Source organism: Marmota flaviventris, chromosome 17 (genome assembly GCF_047511675.1).
Source record: "Marmota flaviventris isolate mMarFla1 chromosome 17, mMarFla1.hap1, whole genome shotgun sequence".
Taxonomy (NCBI): domain Eukaryota; kingdom Metazoa; phylum Chordata; class Mammalia; order Rodentia; family Sciuridae; genus Marmota; species Marmota flaviventris.
In genome coordinates this window covers 54,247,379-54,267,981 of record NC_092514.1, presented here as the reverse complement: position 1 = coordinate 54,267,981, position 20,603 = coordinate 54,247,379, and the positions used below count along the sequence as shown (strand labels likewise).

At 48.4% G+C, this 20,603-nt stretch overlaps 2 protein-coding genes across 3 annotated transcripts; one reads left to right on the top strand and one right to left on the bottom strand.

Moving 5' to 3' along the window:
- The first annotated feature begins 81 nt into the window (after positions 1-81).
- Pnpo (pyridoxamine 5'-phosphate oxidase) lies at positions 82-7,187 on the top strand. 2 transcript variants are annotated; one of them, XM_027924760.2, is made up of 7 exons: positions 82-351; positions 1,445-1,569; positions 2,701-2,800; positions 4,065-4,118; positions 4,381-4,509; positions 4,743-4,813; positions 4,965-7,187. In XM_027924760.2, exons 1-7 carry the CDS (start codon positions 214-216, stop codon positions 5,131-5,133), a joined length of 786 nt encoding a protein of 261 aa, XP_027780561.2. In that variant the 5' UTR covers positions 82-213; the 3' UTR covers positions 5,134-7,187. The 2 variants fall into 2 exon arrangements, with proteins under 2 accessions (XP_027780561.2, XP_071459601.1); XM_071603500.1 differs by lacking the exon at positions 4,381-4,509.
- A 2,915-nt stretch (positions 7,188-10,102) lies between these two features.
- Positions 10,103-10,405, bottom strand: Prr15l (proline rich 15 like). The gene has a single exon (XM_027924626.3). It carries the CDS (start codon positions 10,403-10,405, stop codon positions 10,103-10,105), a length of 303 nt encoding a protein of 100 aa, XP_027780427.1.
- Between the last annotated feature and the right edge of the window lie 10,198 nt (positions 10,406-20,603).

The following is a 20,603-nucleotide window of genomic DNA, read 5'->3' as shown; positions in this document are numbered from 1 at the left end:
GCTCCTGGAAAACTCCAACCAATGACCTCTCCGTGTCTGTCTCCCTCCTCCGATCCTGGACACCCATTGGCTCCGAGGACTTAGTACCTGTTAGCTTGTCTGGGTCGCTAGCAAATCCTTCCTTCCCGAGTTAGACGCCCAGGCTGAGAAATTGGTTCCGAACCCAAAGGAACCAGGGTTAGGCGACGCCAGATCACATGACCAGCGGTCCCCATGACGTGCGGGCTGCGGGGCGTCACTGTGACGTTTGGACGACCTGCTAAGTGGCCGGGCTACCTCCGCCACCTGTGTATCCGCGGCGCTGCCATGGACCTGGGACCCATGCGCAAGAGTTACCGCGGGGACCGAGAGGTGCCGCCGCTCGGGCAGGGCCTCCCTCAGGGGCGGGAGAAGGGGGCCGCGGAGTCATCCACGGAGGGGAGGGGTTTGCAGGGGCCACCTGATGGGAGAAGCGGGATTCAGAGACGACCATCGGGGAGGGACTTAGGGGAGACGTGAATGAAGGTGGGTCAAGAGGAAGCTCATCCTAGTTAAAGCTCAAACTCTGAAGCCCATCAGGGATGGAATTCAGCCATCTACTGGATGTGCCTGTCACCTTGGGCAATGCACTTATCCTCTCTGGGACTCAATTTCCTCACCCATAAAGTACTTACAAGGATACTGTGGACTTAGATGTACTTACGACAGTGCTGTAACAGTGATAAGTGCTATAACAGTGATAAAACAGCTTATAAGGAGGAGGGAGTTAAATAAGTGATCTTAGCACTTACCTTCAGCACCTCCTTTCTGCTTACTTCCTTTCCCTTCTTGGGACTGGGAACAAGAGAATTATCTTGGAACGGGGAATCCAGAGTTATGGTTACCATATCTGGTTGCATGCGAGCATTTCCAGATATGCTTGTTTTAAAATGTAGTATCTCATTAAACCTCAGACCTATTTGCATGAAAATTTATTATGTGTTTGTGGGGTGGATAACACAGGAATCCTTTTTTAGGCTCCCCAGGTGATTCCGATACACAGAGAGTTTTGACATCCTGAGACCCTGATTCATTCCTTTCTAGTTGTGGGATCCAGCAAGTCTTTTAGACTGTGTATGTGTTTCTTCACCTGTAAAATAGGGCATAGAACTTATTTCCTGGGTACTGTTTTTTGTTGTGAAGCCATTGTTATGAGGACAGAAAGAGCTACAAGTAGTGTCATTCTTCAATCTTAGCAATTCAGGAGGCTAAGGCAAGAGAATTGCAAGTTTAAGGCCAGACTGGGCATCTTAGTGAGACCCTGTCTTAAAATAAGAAATAAAAACAAGGGGATTGGGGATGTGCCTCAGTGGTAGAGCACCATTGGGTTCAATCCCCAGTATTACAGAAAATGTTCTTTGATCAGTGCCAGGTAAATAATAAGCACTATATGTGTCTATTAAATGAAATAAAACTTCCTTCCCAGGCATTTGAAGAAACTCATCTGACCTCTCTGGACCCCATTAAGCAGTTTGCTTCCTGGTTTGAAGAGGCTGTTCAATGCCCTGACATCGGGGAAGCCAACGCCATGTGTCTGGCCACCTGCACCAGGTGGGCATATCTCTGGGCTTCATGTGGTTGGGTACAGATGAATTTGGAAAATTAGAAAGCTAAATTTATTGTTCCACCTCAGTTATTAAAATATTGTGTGACATAGACAAGTCACTTATCCTATTTGGGCCTCTATAAACCGAACTTTACTGGTAAACCAAAAATGAGGCCACTAAATTCCCTTTCAGTGATTAAAGGGAGTGCCTTGTACATCTCTGCCCTTGATGTACCCATACACAACCCCTTGCCTCTCTCCCCATCTGCCCAAGCCCCATCTGCCCTTCAAGATGGGGTCACCCCAGGAGCTCTGTCCCTGTCATAAATCCTAACTCAGTGCTTGGCTCTTATCATTCACTTTTGACAACCAATCATATACCCTTTGGCACATCTCAAAACTTCTTATTTAATTCATCTTTTACCCCCTCACTAAAGTGCAGGGCTTAAAGGCAAGGCTCTTATACTATTCTGGGTATCCCTCAGAGCTCCATGCAGAGGACCTGATATTATAGCTCCTTCTATGACCCCTAGGCACAGGATGGTGGCATTATTGTTGGTCCCTGTTCTTAGGGCCTTATTTTGTAGGGCTGCCATAACAAAGTACTAGAACTATGTGGCTAAAGCAACAGAAGTTTATTTTTCACAATTCTTGGTGCGAAAAGTCCAAAATCAAGGTGCTGTCAGGCTTGCTTTCTAGTAAGACCTGTCTGTGTCTTACCTGCTTATAGACAGCTGCCTTTTCACTGTGTTCTTGCTTTCCTTTGTATATGCATGGGAGAGTGCTGTTGTCTTTCTCTCCTCTCGCAAGGATGCCAGTCCTATTGGATCAGGGCCCCTTCCCTACAACCTTATTTAACATTAATGACCTCCCTAAAGGCTTTGTTTCCAAATATAGTCACATTGGAAGTTAGAGCCTCAACATATGGATTTATAGACAGTCTATAACAGGGCACCAGGCAGTGGTGTCATATTTGTACTGCCAGAACAGGTCCCTAGGGGCACATGGGAGTGGGTTCCTGAGAGCCAAATAAGGGGGCATAACAGAGTGGATGCTCAGACATCTTATGGGAGGGAGGATCAAGGCAAGAACAGTGAACTGGGTTCTCACTACAGCGCTCTGCTGTGTGCCCCTAGAGACGGAAAACCCTCTGCCCGCATGTTGCTGCTGAAGGGCTTTGGCAAGGATGGCTTCCGCTTCTTCACTAACTACGAGAGTCGAAAAGGAAAAGAGCTGGTGAGGGTTCAGGGTCAATCCTCGCAGGGCCTGTGGGCCCAGCCTCCACCCTTGCCTGCATGGCCTTCTCATGCCTTGCACCCCCGTCCATGGCTCCCGAGCTCAGGGTCCCTTCCACCTGAAGCCTTTGCACTTGCAATTCTCTTCTCCACCCCTACCTCTATCATCTGATAGATGCCTAATTAACTCCCATTCCTTTAGGTCTCAGCCCAAGTGTTGCCTCCTCAGGAGAGTCAGCCGAGTCAGCTCTGAAGCTGTTGGCTGTCATTTTAACTTGCAACTTTCCTTTCTGCCAGTTTTTTCCAGTTTGTGACTATGTGCTTATTTATGTGATTGTTCACTAATAATGTGTCTCCTCTGCTAAACAGTAACTATGGGTATAGAGGCTGCATCCTTTTTTTAAAAAAACATTTTTTATAGATGCATTGTAGTTATACTTAATAATGAGGAAGCTGCATCTTTTTTATCTGTTTTACCTGCAGTCCCTCTCATGGTGTCGGACACAAAATTGGCATTCTGTATGCACTCAGTGAATAAGTCCAAAATGAGAAATCCTGCCTAAGTCCATGCCAGCCAAACATGCATTTCTCACAAATCTATGACTGACAGAAATAGCCAAGACTCATTTTTTGTTGTTATTTTGGTTTTTGTTTTGTTTTGACTTTGGTATGGGGGATTAAATCCGAGGGTGCTTAACCACTGAACTACAGTCCCCACCCTTTTAGACTTTTTTTTTAAGTTGCCAGTGAACCTTTATTTTCTAATTTTATTATTTTTACATATGATACATGAGAATCGAACCTAGTGCCTCACATGTGCTAGGCAAGCACTTTACCACTGAGCCACAACCCCAGACCCCCTTTTAGAATTTTTTTTTTTTTCTGAGACAGGGTCTCACTGAGTGGCTTGGGACCCTACTAAGCTGCTAAGGCTGGTCTTGAATTTTGCAGTCCTCCTGTCTCAGCCTCCCCAAGTTGCTTAGATTACAGGCATGCACCACTGCTGCCAGCCCAAGTCTCATTCTGGAGTCAGACTGGCTTAAACCCAGCTGTTCCACTTAGTATGTGAACTCTGACACTCTCTCTGAGCCTGCCTCCACATCTGTGATGGATGGTAGGCTTATCTTTGAGGGTTTAAATGAGATATAACCATGAATGCATCTGCTGGGGGCCTGCATGCTGCATATCTCCTGCCTTCACCCTGCATGTCAGAAGTATCTTCTCCCTGTCCTGATGGTTATCCATGAATTCTCTTTCATTTCCAGGACTCTAATCCCTTTGCTTCCCTTGTCTTCTACTGGGAGCCCCTTAACCGCCAGGTAAGTGAATGTTCCCAGGACAGCCTGGGGTGAACTGAGTTCGTGTGAACACGTTTATGGATTAGTCTAAAAAAGGTTCCCCAACTGGCCACATATCTTGCCTATGTTTGGGCACCCTGCCTCTCACACAATGCTGAGTCAGCTGGTCTATCTGGGGCAGGAGAGGAGAGACAGCCGAGAGAACACATAGAATCAGGTCCTGTGCTGGTAGGAAGGGCCATCGGCATTGAAAGCCACCCAGCCAGGGTCCATCCCTGAGCAGGTACGCGTGGAGGGTTCCGTGAAGAAGCTGCCTGAGGAGGAGGCTGAGTGCTACTTCCACTCCCGCCCCAAGAGCAGCCAGATTGGTGCTGTGGTCAGCCACCAGAGTTCTGTGATCCCTGATCGGGAGGTGAGTGGGGTTCCCCTATAGTCCTCCAAGTGGTGAGGGTTTTCAGGGAATTCCTAGGGAAGAGAGGGATGGCGGGAATGGACTGCCTTTGTTTGGCCTTTCTGTTGACTGTGCTCCAGTCTGCCTAGCTTACCTGGGTGTCCCCAGCCCCTAGCCCAAAGCACAAAATCAGTAAGTCCTTAAATGAATCATCGCTGGGCCTGGATCTTCCTCCATATTCTTCTCCTGAACAGTATTTGAGAAAGAAAAATGAGGAACTGGAGCAGCTTTATCAGGAACAAGAGGTGCCCAAGCCCAAATACTGGTGAGTGATGCCAGGTTGTCCTCCAGAAGTGGACATCAGGACCCCTGTGTGTGGAATTCTAGATCTGCTCCTCCCAGCTATGCTCATCTGATGCCAGAGAGCCTGGGGTGAGGGGTGAGAGTGGAGAGTGAACTTCTGCTTCTCCTCCTAGGGGCGGCTATGTCCTGTGCCCGCAGGTGATAGAGTTCTGGCAAGGCCAAACCAACCGGCTACATGACCGGATTGTCTTTCGTCGGGACCTCTCTATAGGAGACTCCCCTTTGGGGCCCATGACTCATCGCGGGGAGGAAGGCTGGCTCTATGAGAGACTTGCACCTTGACTGGAGGCTGGCTAGAGTGCAACAGGGATGAGGTGCTGAGAGGGTGTGGGACTGGGAGCCTGGCCCTTTTTTAAAATTCGGTCCATTTCCCTTCCCACCCTTTATATCTGTGGCTCTCCAGATCTCCTTCTCAGAGTTCTCTGTACTCAGTTAGGCATCAGTTAGCTGCTGGAATGGATTGTACTGAGTCTAGAGAACCACACTTGCGGGAGAATCCTGTAATCATCCCCCCCACCTTTTTTTTTTTTTTTTAACTTTGCCTGTGATTTTTTGGAATAGCTCCCCGTAGGGGTGGTGGCTGGTGTGACTCCCTTTCTGGCCCACTCCCAGTCTGTTATGTAAACCATATTGCTCTAAACTGATTGGTCCCAGTGCAGGCACCTGAGACAATCTAGTCAATCAGATATTCTTGTTAATAATTTGAAGTTTGAAATGGAGAGACCCAGAGCCTTGGAAGTCATTGTAGCTAAGTCATTAATAGCAACCAAGAAACAGCCTCTGGCTGCTACTGTTGCAGTTCCTGCACTGCCCTGCACCCCTCCTTGTCTTGTCTCTGCTGTGTGGTTCTTCCTCCTGTCTCAGAACACCCTACTATCTATATAAATTCTCTTCCTCCTTCTCCTCCCTCTTCCTCTTCTTCTTTTCTCAGATTAAACTAGAATTAATTTACAAATAAAAGAACATGAACTAATTTATGAAAGATTATTTTTGTAACATTCACCCCCACTGATTGCTGCCTTCTATTATTTGAAGCATAGCAATATACATAGATTAAATTTATTCTTCATAGCTCCTAGGGACCCATAGGTAGAATTTATAGATAAGTAGGTTTCATCTCAATATGGAGAGAAATTGGAATGAGCCATCTATTGTGTGTGAGTGTTCTGTCACTAGATGTATTGGATCCTAGCCCATCAGAAATTTTGTAGAAGGTTTCATGTGCTGTTACTTATAAGCCAGAAATATTTTTATAAAACTTTACTGACCATGTTCATTTATGGAAATTTAGTGCACGCATGCATGCACACGTGTAGGTACACATATACTTATTTTCCAAATATAAAATTATTATAGAGATTTGCTGTTCGGACTATCCACGCACTCCCTTCCCCTACTCCTCACCTCTGCTGAAAATAATTCCTAGGTCACTGGTTTTCACCTACATTGGAATTACCCAGGGAAGTTTAAAACTCTAGATGCCCTAGATCCTATCCTCGGAGAGGATTTAACTGATCTCGGTGCAGCGGGGCATTGGTCAACTTAAATGCCCCTCAGGGAAATCTGTGCAGCCAAAATTGAGACCTTATAGTCTGAAATTCTTGACACTTGTCATATGGTCTGTGGACTAGCAGCATTAGCATCACTTGGGAGTCCATTAGAGGTGCAGGCCATCAGGCCCACCCCAGACCTAATGAATCCAGTTCTGCATTTTTACAATACTCCCAGTGACCATATGCACTGGCCTCAACCTCTTAAGCAAGGTCTCCCACTCACAAAGTTGGTGAGCCTTTCATAGCCCTTGTCTGTCTTCTGTGCTACACTGCATTTGCTTCTCTTGAGCACAGGCCTGCTGACTAGGGACATGGCCAAATGGCCTATTGGCCATGGAGAGGAACCAGGCTGGTAAATATTTGCTGTGACAGAGCCAAAATTATTTGCACTGGTTGACCTTGAACTTGCTACTCTGTAAACTGTACTTCCTTTAACTATATGGGTGTGGGCTTCAGTCTGTTATTGGCAGGGGTCCTCCAAGGGCAGCCCTCTCCTGTATTGATCCCTGCTTAAGCCTGAATGTAGGAAGGCACATTGACCCTGTGGTCACTTTACTGGGCAGCCTTACCTACTTGGTCCCTTTTGTTGTGCCATGGACTGCAACTTTTATGAGCACATGTTTGTGTGTGTGTGTGTGTGTGTGTATGTGAAAAGTACTACACCCCATCTGTGTTATTGGGGCTGTGTCACCTCTCAGCTTTGAGCCTGGTCTCAGCTGTTCCTTTTCAGTTCTCTGTGTATCAATTGCTATGCCAAGTGTGTAATAAAAGCCTGTCAACCAAGTGTGGTATTAATGTTTAACCTGGCTTGATTTCCCCCACCTCCCAAGAAAGGAGGAGCTGGGAATTTACCAGCTTCTCACCTTGCATGTTGGTCGTCCAGCAGGGGGAGCTCGACACCCAGAGTGGGCTCCTTTGGGGTAGTAGCGGGCAGTTCCAGCCAGCCTTGCCTGCTTCCCCCTTCCTCCACTTGGGTGGTGTCCCAGTGAAACTGTGGTCGATAACCCGTAGCCTCTCCGGCTCCTGCACATATTTGCACTCTCAATTCCTCCTCCTCCTCCTCCTCCTCCTCCTCCTCCTCCTCCTCCTCCTCCTCCTCCTCCTCCTCTGCCTCCTCCTCCTCCTGTCTCCTGAAAACTTTCAGCTGCCTTTCTCAGACTCCTGGGTGGCCACATCTTACCCCAGCTAGCCCTGCAACTTCTTTGTATATGTGTGGAGTTTCCCTGGAAGATTCCTGTGAAGATCACTTCAGGGTTGTGAGCAAGGTCAGCATGCAAGGGACAGGGAGCTCCAGACCCTTTTACTTAAGAAGGGTGAAGGTGATATTGGAGTGGGTGGCAATGCAGTGCCAGTATTAGTCAGAACCATGACCCAGGGCCCATCCTCATCTCCCACCTCAGGGACCCCCAGTTGGGCTGTGACGGAGGTCCTACAATATGGGGTCTACGGTACAGCCAGCCTGGAGGCTGTTGGCTCTTTCCCATCCATTCCAGGGTCTGTCTGAAACCCTTAAGTGGCCCTCACCTCCCAGGATTCTAAGGCCAGACATTTCCCTCTCTCTTCCCCCACTCCCCTTCTGCAGAAGGTGACTAACAATGCTGCTTTCTTTGTTCTGAACCTCATTTTCTAGTGGAAGGCGCCATAGAGACAGTGGATATAGGCACAGACCAACTTGACTTTAATCCAGCTCTGCCTCTGAGCGCCTGAACCAGGGGCAAGTGATTTAACCCAAGCCTCAGTTAATTCATCTGGAAAATGGGGTTAATAGTACTCATTTCCTGCAATGAACTGATTAAATTAGGAGGCCTGTGGAATGCTTGTGTCCCTGCTGCCTGTTATAAGTGCTCTGTAAATGGTAGTTATTAACAGTAGGCAGGACTACACGTTTAGGGAAGGTCTGAGCTCCTCCACAGGAGGCTGTATGGATTGAGAAATTGGTGAGAACATAGAAAATTTAGTGGGGAGGTGAAGGAGAGGAGTCCTTGAGGAAGGCAGCACCCTTGAACCCACCTTCTATTCCTCCAAATCCTGGTCTCCCTCACTCATCCTCTGAGTTCCCCCTGGCCTGGGTTAGGCACCTAACAAAGGCCCCCTTGTATAGGTCTGTTTGTTTTGGCAATAAATTTCTCCAGGCAGTTCCCTGGGGTGGGGTGGCCCAGCAGCCTGCAAGAAGCTATCTGGAAGCTGCAGGGCCACATAGTTCAGTGGCCACCGTGGACTCGCCCTGTTCCCACCATAAGTTCCAGAGATTTGTCCAATATTTTCCAGTTCCCAGGTCTCGTGCCTTTAAAAAGAGCCTGACCTAAACATTATAGGAAGACAGTTCTTGCTTCATTCTTAAACTGAAGCTGTGGGCATGATGTAATTTCTTTATTATTCTGTAATAAAGAAAAGAAGAGGGAAACCAACATTTAACTGAGCACCTAGTATGGGACCCCTTATGGGCCATTTCATACAGACCACTCCCTATGAATAGGTGCTACTACAGCCCCTTTCACAGAAGAGGGAACTGAGGCTCAGAGTAGTCTTTGAGAAAATGTTCCCAAGGTCACCCAACTACTAAGTAGGGAAGCCAGCATTTGAATCCTGATCCCAAACCACACAGAGACTTTAGGATCAGTCACTAAAGTTCTGGCCCACTTTTATGGCCTCTCTGTTGCCCAGAAGGAACTAACCACTGAAGTGTGTATAACTAGCTCCTTCCTGCCTCCCTCCATACTAAGCCTAGTTTGATGGTGGAATTATCAACCAAGGTCCTGTATTCTCACACACCTGAGGACACTTCCTGAAGCTCTAAGAAACAGTTTGAGCACATAAAAAACACACATCTCCATAAATGCAAGATAAGAGCATAAATAGGCTCTCTGCTTTTACAGAATTGTTTATCACAAAGAGAAACCTTCAATTACTTTTTAAACAAAATTCAAAGCTCCATGATTCATGTCTTAAATACTATCGGAGGAGGAGAGGAGAAAACTGGCTGCTTTTAGTTCCTACCAGAGCTTTCCCACCCACACCATCAGTTTGGCTCCTTGGCTGGTGAGGCTTCCCTTTGAGGGTCTCTGCACAAGTGGCAACACAGAAACCTGGGGAGTCACTGGTCGGGCCTTCTGCAGCCATCCCAGGGAGTGACTGGGTCCTCCACTACTCCACACCTGGGGGCAAAGTTCCAGGAAGTTTACCACTTGTGTTAAGAGGTGAGCTCAAGTTCAACATCTCCGCCTCTGGCACCAAGGAAACCATCCCCTCCCCCAATCACGTGGCTGTGGCTTCTGGAAAATGTGCTCTCCTAGGATTGGTCCAGGGAACAGTTACAAGTAGAGAAAGTAGAGGGAGCAGCAATTCAAACTCACCCTTGACCCTGTGTTCACAGGGGAGGTGGAGTCTGCCACACCTCCTCTCTACTCCCCTCCGCTCCCCTCCAAGGGGGGCTGGGCTTCCAGGGTGGGAGTTTTCCTCCTCATTCAAGAGTGCCATTGTATGTGGTCAGGGGAAGAGGAGGGGAGCCTGGGGTCTCCCAGGCCTTACACAAAGCTGGGGCACAGAAATACAAACTTAAAACCCAGACGTTTCCTGCCAGCAGGCATCAACTGCCCCTAAGGTTTCAGCTATGACCAGAGGCCAGTATGGCAAGCTCCTGTCTCAGATCCTGCTGATGGCAAGGAGCAGGGAGATGCTAGCATCCTCCTCGGCCCCTCTCACTGTCCTTTGTTCTCCTGGTCATCAAAGAGGCTGGGGTTCTCCGCCAGCATGGCCCGGACTTTTTTCTTCTCCTTGAAGCGACCCGAATTGGAGACTTTGACGTGCTTGCCCTTTGTGTTCTTATCCACAATCTTCTCCAGACGAGTGTTAAAGTCGCTGTTGGGCCCTCCAGTGTCGGGCCTCGGAGTCTCTGTGCCTCCCTCCGTTTGGGCATAGGTGTCAGGGATCTCGTACAGCACCTTGGGACTGGATTTCTTTTTCCGGAGGAAGGTCAACTTCCACCAACCAACTTCGGTCATGACGCTCCCTGAGTCGAGGGGAGACTTTCTGCTGGAGCAGGGGAAGGGGACAAAGGTCAGTGGGCAAATCCTGTGGGCAGCTTGGATCAGCCCTCTCCAGCCTCTTTAGTAATCACATTATTTTTCTGGAGGCGGGGTCCTGGGAATTGAACTCAGGGGCACGCCACTACTAAGCCACATCCCCAGCCCTATTTTGTATTTTATTTAGAGACAGGGTCTCACTGAGTTGCTTAGCGCCTCACTTTTGCTGAGGCTGGCTTTGAACTCTCAATCCTCCTGCCTCAGCCTCCTAAGCTACTGGGATTACAGGTGTGAGGCACCGCACCTGGCAATCACCAGCTATTTGAAGAGTTGAAGGAAGAATTGAAGATAGGACCAAAGAAACCCAGGGTTCGAATAGCTGGTATGATGTAATGCTTTGGGAAAGTGTTAAAGAAAGAAGAATCTAGGATAAGAGCCACCAAAGCAAACAAGAGGGACTCCCTGGGCCAGACAGAAGGACAATGGAACAACTTCACCCCGTTGTCCCACAGAGACACTCTATAGGAAGCTTTGAGGTCATTCCTTCCAGGCCGTCAGGACTGCGGGCCCTGGAACAACTTGCCTGGTCACAGGGCATGCAGGATCTAGATACCAGAACCAAGCCCTTCCCAATCCACCATTGGGCCCTGCTGCCCAGAGTGGGCAGACCATGACTGGTCACGCAGACAGAAACATCCTGTGCATTTTGCTTAGAATGCAGTGCTAAGAATCAAACCCAGTGCCTCACACATGTGAAACAAGTGCTCTACCACTGAGCCATGACCCCAGCCCCCACCACACACTTTCTGCCATGATGTTCAACTAGCCCCTATGACTAAAGCCACAGGGACTGAACCCCGTGAAACTATAAGCCAAATACATCTTTCCTGCTTTACAAAATAAAAGGACCATGGGAGAATGGGGAGCTTCCAGCTGGGAGTGGGAAGTCCTGGGCACTGTCTAGCTTTGTGACCTCTGGTAAATCACTTTTCTGGGCCTCAGCTTCCTTATCTGTCCTCACCAGCCCTAATATTTAGCTCTCCTGTTAATCCCGGCCCACAGAGGTAGACATGCTTTACAAAGTAAAAATTAGGATAAGGGTAGGCAATTACTAAGAGATGGTTTCCTTTCCCCACCACCCCGCCACAAGGACAGATCTTTGAGAGGTGTGAGGATAAAAAAAATGCAGGCTTCTCCACTCAAAAACGGTGTGCCCCGACATGGAGCTGCCAGTCCAGAGACACATCTTTCGCTAAGTTCCACTAAGGTGCTGCATGAGCTAGCAGAAGTTCTGGGTACCATCGATGTCTGGGGGACAGGTAAGGCAGGAGTGGGGGACAGCAGACCAGAGGAATGAAGATAGAGGAGCAGAGTGAGGATAAATAAAGGCATCTCTGGGTCTGGGAGGGTTGTGATCTGGTTCTCAGGACACCTAGGAGTGGGCTGTGATGACAGCTCCCAGGAGGAGAGAACAGAAGCCAGGAGATACCAGAAATCTACATGGCCAGGTGGCCCGGGTTCAAGCAAATATATTACCTCCTTATAAAAGCTGACAGTCTTTACTATGGTGTGTGTGTGTGTGTGTGTGTGTGGTACTGAGGATCAAACCCAGGGGTGCTCTACCATACTTCCCTAGGCCTTTTTATTTTTTCTTTTGAGACAGGGTCTTTCTAAGTTGTTCAGGATGGCCTGGAACTTGTGAACCTCCTGCAAAGCTGGGATTATAAGTTTTAAATATAGATTTAACATGTTTTATAAAAAGATCACATAGAAATATGCCAAGGGCTGGGGTTGTGGCTCAGTGGTACAGTGCTTGCCTAGCATGCAGGAGGCACTGGGTTTAAACCACAGCACCACATAAAAATAAACAAATAAAAATAAAGATATTGTGTCCATCTACAACTAAAAAACAAAATTTTCAAAAAAGAAATATTACAAATGATTGTTAGTGGTTTTCTTTATATAAAAGGAATAGAGACTGCTTTCTCCCCTCTGGTTTTCTCATTTCCAGAATTTCCATGGAGTACAGATATTTTTAGAGGGAGAAACATATCAAATTCAGGAAAAATGAAAGCAGGACCTGGCCTGGGCATAAGCGGAATGCCCTTGTTGCTGCCACTCCTCCACAGCCATACTCCCTTCCCCTGGTACCTGCTGGTGGGAACTCCTTCCCACCTCTTTGTCCAAAAAGCACACCCCACTTTTCCCATTCTGCCCATTCAGCTGGGCTCAAATAGCAAGAGACGCCAAGGAGAGACCTTGGGCAGCTCCTCTTAGGGCACAATACTTCCAGGGTGCCCTGGAGAGGTGAGTACACCAAGGGACAGGCCTGAGAGGTTTGCTTTGGCAGCTTGCCCCGCCTGGGCTTAGCACAGCCTTGCACAGAACTTGGTGTTCCAGAATGGGCCTCTGGAAGGAGCTGTGGGGAGGGGAGGGAAGGAGGAACAGGGTGCTCGCTTGCTCTGTGGGTGCCCCAGTCGCTGCTTTGTGGGTACACCATCACTCATGTGGAGCTGCCAGAGAATTGAGAATGCAGGGAAAGGGGATCCAGTGCCCGAAACTCCTCTAACACCGATTTCCTAAACCTATGCAAGGGGCCTCTGCCTGTGCCAGCTAAAATATACCTGTTTCAACAAATTTAAAAATACCTATTTAAATAGGTACCATATTTCAAGTTGGCATCCATAGAGCCTGACTCCTTGGAGTAAAGGATGCCACAATTCACAAAAAAACGAATCAAAAAGCCATAGAAACAGGGATGGCCTATATCCTGCCTTAGGGCCTGCACCAAGACACCAAGTCATTGGTGCCCTTGTCTTCTGGACTTGTATCCTAGTCTTCCTAGGATGTTCTTTGCCAGGCCCTCCTGTCCCTCCTATTCAGGAGGACATCTGAGCACAAGTAAACAGGTGTTTGTCCCTTTAGGCAAGCCTAACATATGGAAATCTGAATTTGCAAAACAGAAAAATAAGAGAATTATTTGCTTTATACAATAACCCAGTGAGCTTTAAGTAGTGGCCCTTAAAAGACAGTAAAATCTGATGGTTTTCAAAGGTGGTATGATAGCCAAACTTCCCAAATACTCAAAATCGCAAAGAGCAAGATATCTCCAGCCATATGTCCATGCCCGATCCCGCTGGCCTTCTGGGTTTGGGAGGGTTGTGATCCGGTTCTCAGCACACCGAGGAGTGGGCTGTGACAGCTCCCAGGTGGAGGGTACAGAACCCAGGTGACACCAGAAGGCCAGCAGGAATTTTCTGAGGCTGAGGGACAGGGTACAGGAACTCCCATAAATGCAGCATTTGGTAACACGAGCCCTGCAGTCTGCTTGTTCAGGGCCCTGAGCTGGCCATGCTGAGGGCTGGGCCCTTGCCCTGGGGCACTGCAATCCGTGGATGATGGAAATCAGCCCCTGAGGATGCCAATTCCACCTCTGCTATTTGCACAGCTTTGGGCCCACAAAACTCCTCATGGGTCAGTCTACCTTTGGTGGCCAGCACCCTGCACATGGGTGCCACAGGACAGTCCCCACCACCCTAGGTATGCTCAATGAACTACTCGGAAGGGCTTTGCATGGCCTCTTCTGAGTTGAGACAAGTTAACCATTGATTGGGGAAAGGGCATAAGGGGAGGGGGGGGTCAGTCAAATTTCTGCATTGAGAAAACCCAGAACCTTTCCCCCACCCTCAACAGGGTCCCTCATGGCCCTTGTCCACTCTGGATAATTAGAGTACCCTGGATAGGAAAAGTGAGGTGCTCCTACCAGACAACCAGACACTAGTCCTGGCTGGGGGAGGAACAGGAGCAGGCTTGGGTTTAGAGTTAATAGAGAACTAACTGCTTGGGAGCAAGACTTTCTCAGCAGGACCTCTGTTGGAGGCCTGGATTGACTCCAAGGGGCCAGTGGGATGAGATTGGAAGGAGACAGCCCCTGGGTTCCCCCTCCCTACTGGGCTTGTCAGCCATGGAGGCAGCACTGGGAGTCCCAAATAGGGACTGTGCCTTGATTTCCCCACCCACTGGCCCTCTGCTTGTACCTGTAATTCTGACTGCTCCGGACTGGAGGCGAGACCTTCCCTAGAGAAGGAGCTGAGTGGAGGAGCTGCCCTGGGAGGGTGAGGCTGGGGGAGGAGAGGATGCCTCCAGGGTGCCGCAGAGGCCAGGCTCAGCCAGGAGAGGTGGGTAGGAGCAGCTGCACGTCAGGTGCAAAAGAAACAGGTGCAGGAGCGGGTACCTGCTCCGCTGCAGCTCCCAGAGTCAAGGTGAACCTGAAACCCGGCCCCTCCCAGCTAAGTAAACAGAAGCAGAGGCTGGCTCAGGCTGATGAATATTCATCACCCCCAGAAACCCAATCCCAGAGACCCTGCATCTACCCAGAAGCCAGGGTCCTCCTGGGACCGCCAGCCTGGAGGAGGGAATCCCAAGGGAAGTCCAGGGTAAGGAAGCATGGGAGTCTCTCTCCTCAGTTTCCCTATTCTTGGGTATCTGATTGTACTGGCCAGCTGTGGCCAAGGTCACCCTCAACCATTTCATGGTCCAAAGAGACTCTGACCCCTCTTCAGCATGGACCACCACCTCTCCATCGCCCAGGGCACTACTGGGAAAGGGTTAAAGGCCGCTGCTCACTTTGAACTCCCCGAGTCGAAACCAGTCCCTGGTTAAACTGGTTGGCAGACCGGTTCTCAGGTTGTCTCTCCCCACCCAAAGCCAAAGCTCCTCCGTGGGCGCTGGGTTGGGGGCTGTGCTTCCCATATGACCTGAAGGGCCCCTTGTTAAGATCTCCCTAGGAGGGAAAAGAGGGCACAGGCCCCTGGGGCAAGATTCTCCAGGACACCATAACCTCAAACATCGTCACCCTCCTCCTCTTGGGTTTCAGTCCCTTGGAATCATATGCAAAATTCCAGGTGTGGGCAGAGAGGCACCGGCTTTTCTGCATTGGATTATACTTTTCTCAGACTCTCAAGGAGAACTGTGGTGGCCTCCCACCCCAAACTCGGGTACTTGGCTCAACTCCCCCTAAGCTTCCTGCAGTCTGTTGGAAAGGCTTTCCCAGGGATTGTAAAGTTGGCAAACCCGAGGGCAATCTTTCAGGAAAGGGGAGAGATGAGGTCCTGGCGAGGCAGAGAGAGCTAAAGAAAGGAGACAGATGCCAGTACACAGTGGGGGTGAGGCAGAGTGTGCACACAGCGGTGCTCTCCTCACTGATTCGCTGCCCCACAGCATCCTACAAACCTGTCTCAGCCAGACAACTGGCCTTGGAAAATGTTTTGCACCCACCCTGTGATGGCCTGTTGGCATTCGCATTCTCTTTCTGCTGGGAAACATCTGGGGCATAGCCAACAACCCTGCAGCTTCCTGTGCCCAGGGCTGCCCAGCTTAGCTGCCCAGTCTACCCCAAGTCTACTCCCTCTTGCACTGGCTGTGTGTGCCAGGCACAGAGTGAGGCACTGAGAAGATAAAAGGCATAAAACTCCCCCTATCCCTGGCTCACCCCCAAAGTACATTTTACATCTTAACTAGGCAAATCTCAAACCTGTCTCACTATCTCCAACTCTGCTTTTACTTGTTTCAACTTCTTATGACCTGGGGTTTCTATTCCTGTCCATCCCAAATAGCTCCCTGACCCTAGTCTTTGGATGGACAGGGCTTCAGAGGCTCCCCATGGCCCATAGCAGAACCCCCTTGACTTGACTTATTCTGATGGGGGCCTCAATAGCTTTCCAGCCCTCCTGCCCAATCCACCCTTCCTAAATCTCCCTCAACACTGGGTTAAGGAGGGTGAGATTAAGTTGCTTCGGAGGGTGAGATTAAGAGTACTTGCTGTGAGCTGGGTGCAGTGGCACATGCCTATAATCCCAGCAGTTTGGGAGGCTGAGGTAGGAGGATCATGAGTTCAAAGCCAGCCTCAGCAATGGTGAGATGCTAAGCAACTCAGTGAGACCCTGTCTCTAAATAAAATACAAAAAAGGGCTGGGGATGTGGCTCAGTGGTCAAGTGCCCCTGAGTTCAATCCCTGGTATCCCCAGAAAAACAGAGTGCTTGCTTTGTTTTGGGCTAGGAATTGCCTCCCCACTCACCTGTGCAACCCAAAACCTGAATTAATTATTACACCTCCTACACTACCAGGAATTTTTTTGTGCCCCCTAGAGCTTGTTCATATACTTTTGGGTTTTTGTTTTGTTTTGTTTTGGGGGAGTACCAGGGATTGAACTCAGGGGCACTCAGCCACTGAGCCACATCCCTAGCCCTATTTTGTATTTTATTTAGAGACAGGGTCTCATTGAATTGCTTAGCACCTCGCTTTTGCTGAGACTGGCTTTGAACTTGCAAACCTCCTGCCTCAGCCTCATGGAGCCGCTGGGATTACAGGCGTGCTCCACACTCCTGGCTTTGTTCATATACTTTTACTTGACATGTTATATACCATAATTGATTATACACACACACACACACACAAACAAACAAACAATGATTTATTCATGTGTTGGCCTCACTTATAGAATTTTAGCTCCCAGGCCAAGTGTAGTAGCATACACTTGTAATCCCAGCAAACTGGGAGGCTGAGAGAGGAGGATCTCAAATCCAAGACTAGCCTCAGCAACTTAGCAAGAACCTAAAACTTGTCTGGAAAAAGAAAAACGGAACTGAGGATGTGGTAAAGCACCCCTGGTTCAATCCCCAGTACCCCCCCCCCAAAATTAGCTCCTTAAGCCCAGAATGATCTATTACTGATACAGACCTGACATATAGTAGGTATTTAAGGCCAACTTTAAACACCAATGTAGCATTGTCTATACCAAAAAACGAATGAACAAAACAAAACTCTTCATATAGCCACTTGCTTTATCTTATACTCCCTAGGAAAAATAAATGAGAGAGAAAGCCCATTTAAAGACTTCTTCTGGTTCCAGCTACAGCTGGCTTCTCTTATGTTATAGTCTCCTGGAGGGTGATGTAAATTAGGGGATATTATTTTCCAAGGTCCCCCTGCCTCTAGTGCAAAGAACACACAGTTGTCCAGGAAGGTGCCCATAGCTTCCAAGACCCCTCATTCTCTAAAAGTCCAAAGACAGTGGATGTCTGATTTAAAAGACATCGGAAGAAGCCAAAAACTCATCCCAGCTCAGGTGTCTGGAGAGGCCAGGAGGAGGGTGGAATGCACTTCAATTTGGGGGCAGTAACCCAGGGTCGGGTCCCCATTTCTTATTGATACAGAAAAGGGCTTGTCCTGGAGGTGCTTCTGAAATCTAGGCCTTTCTGGTGCCTGAGACCCAGGGGAACAAAACCTTGTTCTCTCATTCTACAGTGGAGAAGGATCCGAGTGAGAGCTGCGGTGTCAGGCCCATCATATGGCCTGCCCTCCTTGAGTGCCACAGGGACCAGGTGCAGACTGAGGAGCCTCCAGCCCATCCTCCTGGGAGGGACCAGCCTGGCCCAACCCTTGGTCTTCAGGGGGTTTATTCTAGGAGGAGCAGGGTAGAGAGAGGACTTTGAGATCAGGGCTGGGCACTATTAATTCAACTCCCCCTGTTCAGCCTACTTTATTGTTGTCTAAAGTACTGTACCTTTAAGCACACCTTCTAAAACTAGGTTCAAGGGTTACACAGCATATACAAATGTACAGTGTACACATTTCCAGAAGTGTGTTCTTGCTGAATAAAGCAAGTTAAATTCACATAAGAGTGCCAAGGACCTTTGTGTCCTATTGGGCATACAGCTGCAGGGTCCCTTTAGATCATATATATTCTTCCCATTTTACTGATTTTTGCAAAGGGAGTAGTTGTAGGTTCCAGGGATATTTCTTTCCCAAATCAGAGAGAAGGGGGGAGCTGTCATTGTGTTCCCCTTCTCTGGCCAAGAGACTGGAGATCCTGCAGGGGCCAGCCTGGTCAGGGTGACAAGTAGATCAAGGACAAAGATGAGTCTCAGGTGGGCTACCCCAAGAGCATTGAGAGGTGGGGCAGGGTGGGCAGAGCTGCATTCTGTTCTGTTCTGGGAAGCGAGGCTGCCACTGGGGAAGGCCTTCTTGCTTTGGGGGAAGGAATGGGGGTCTGAGCAGCTCATGTGCCTGTGTGAGTAAACTGTGATCCTTGAAGCCGCCCCTGAGTCGAATCCTCTAACTCGGCACACTAACAATTTGCCTATTACTCTTTGTATTAGTATCCTGTGGCTGCCATAACAGATCACCCCAAACTCAATGGTGTAAAACCTCAGAAACTGATTCTTTAAAGGTAGTCAGAAGTCTAATATTAGTTTTCCTGGGCCAAGACCAATTTGTTTCCAGGGCCTTGGACCCTGTAGAAACTCCAAGGAGATCTGCTGGTTGTCTGCTCTAGCTGCTGGTGACAGTAGCAAGCTTGGCATGTGTCCACACTGCTTGGGTCTTTGCCACCTCTGTCTTCACATCACCTTGTCCACTTTCATGTCCAGCACAACTCCCTCTGCTGTTCTCTTATGAGGATACTTGGGATGGCATTTAGGGCCCACCCGGAGGATCCAGGATCATCTCATTGCATGATTCTTCACATAATCACATCTGCAAAGACCCTTTTTCCAAATAAGATCACCTCAGAGGTTCCAGGGATTTGTTGTGGATATTTAGTGGGTTTTTTTTTTTTTTTTGTATAGGGCTTGAATCCAGGGGTGCTTAACCACTGAGTCCTTTTTATTTTACATTGCTGAGTTGCTGAGGCTGGTTTGAACTTAAGATCCTCCTGCTTCAGCCACCCCAGCTCCTGGAATTACAGGTATGTGCCACTGTACCCACTGGGGTGAACATTTTCAGCCTGCCATACTCTTCGTTCTAATTCTCTGCATTGTCAGACTGTGGCAGACGAGGATGAACAGCAGTTAGCCACCAGCCAGGGGCTCCTTCAAGGTCTGCCTCAGCTATTGGAAGCACATCACCAGAAGGCATGTCTTTCTGGGGCAGCCCACTTCTAGAGAAATAGAAATCCAGCTATTTCAACTGTGAAATTCACCCCAGGGCCCCACCTGATCCATTCAAGATTAGTCCGGTTTGCAGGGCCATTGGATTTCTTCCTCTGCCCAGTCCTACCTCCATTTGTTTCCTCTCACAGAAAAATGATCCCTAAAAATCATGTTGCCCCTAAGGCTGGGAGCAGCTCAATTGGTAGAGTGTTTAACCTTGTATGCACAAAGCCCTGGGGTCAATCCCCAGCACCACCACCAAAAAAAAAAAAAAAAAAAATCATGTTACCTCTTAAAATGCCACCTGGTTCTGGAGAACATGACCTGTGACACAGATATTTCCACTTTTGCCAGTACAATGGAAACGAAGGAGCAGCTTTGTGTCTTTTGTATTTGTATTTCTGGGCCTGATGCACTGGATTGAAAAGTGTCCCCCAAATTCATGTCCACTCAGAACCTCAGAACTTGACCCTATTTGGAAATGGGGTCTTTGCAGATGCACTTAGTTAAGTCATACTAGATTAGGATGGGCCCTAAACCCAAGGACTAGTGTCCTTGTGTGAGAGGAGACATACAGGAAGAACACCATGTGACAGTGGAGGCAAAAATTTAGGTGACCCAACTACAAGCCCAGGGATACCAAGGATTTCCAATCACTGCCAGAAGCCAGAAGAGGCTTAGAATAGATTGTCCCTCAGAGCTTCTGGAAGCAACCAACCGTGCTGACACCTTGATTTCAGATTTCTGGTCTCTAGAACAGTGAGAGAATCAATTTCATTTGTTGTAAGCCACTCAGTTTGTGGTGATTTTTTTCCAGCAGCTCTTAAAAATTATATACCCAGTTTCAAGTAAGGTTGAACATTTTCTCATTTATCTATTGGTCTTTTGGATTTCACATTCTCTAAAATGACCCCTTTTATTCACATATTCACATAGTGGTCGTCTTTCTACTATCCACTGACTAAAAAAAAAAAAAAAAAAAAAATGGAAACTACATATTTACAGGTTCCTAAACCTTTTTCACAGTCCACAGTCTTCCAGGAATCTGCTGCCCACTGGTTGGGAACCTTGTTCTACAGGACTAAATTTCAACACTTGTCCAGGGATTGGTGGTGCACATCTGTCATCCCAGTGACTTGGGAGGCTGAGGCAGGAAGATTTCAAGTTCAAGGCCAGCTTCAGAAACATAGTGACCCTGTCTAAAAAAAGGGAGGGGGAGGCTTTGGATGTAGCTCAGTAGAAGAGC

Coding starts and splice junctions, on each gene's coding strand:
- Pnpo (XM_027924760.2), top strand. CDS start 214: ATGACGTGCGGGCTGCGGGGCGTCACTGTGACGTTTGGACGACCTGCT. Junction 1,570..2,700: donor TGTCTGGCCACCTGCACCAG/GTGGGCATATCT, acceptor GTGTGCCCCTAG/AGACGGAAAACCCTCTGCCC. Junction 4,119..4,380: donor GGGAGCCCCTTAACCGCCAG/GTAAGTGAATGT, acceptor ATCCCTGAGCAG/GTACGCGTGGAGGGTTCCGT.
- Prr15l (XM_027924626.3), bottom strand. CDS start 10,405: ATGACCGAAGTTGGTTGGTGGAAGTTGACCTTCCTCCGGAAAAAGAAA.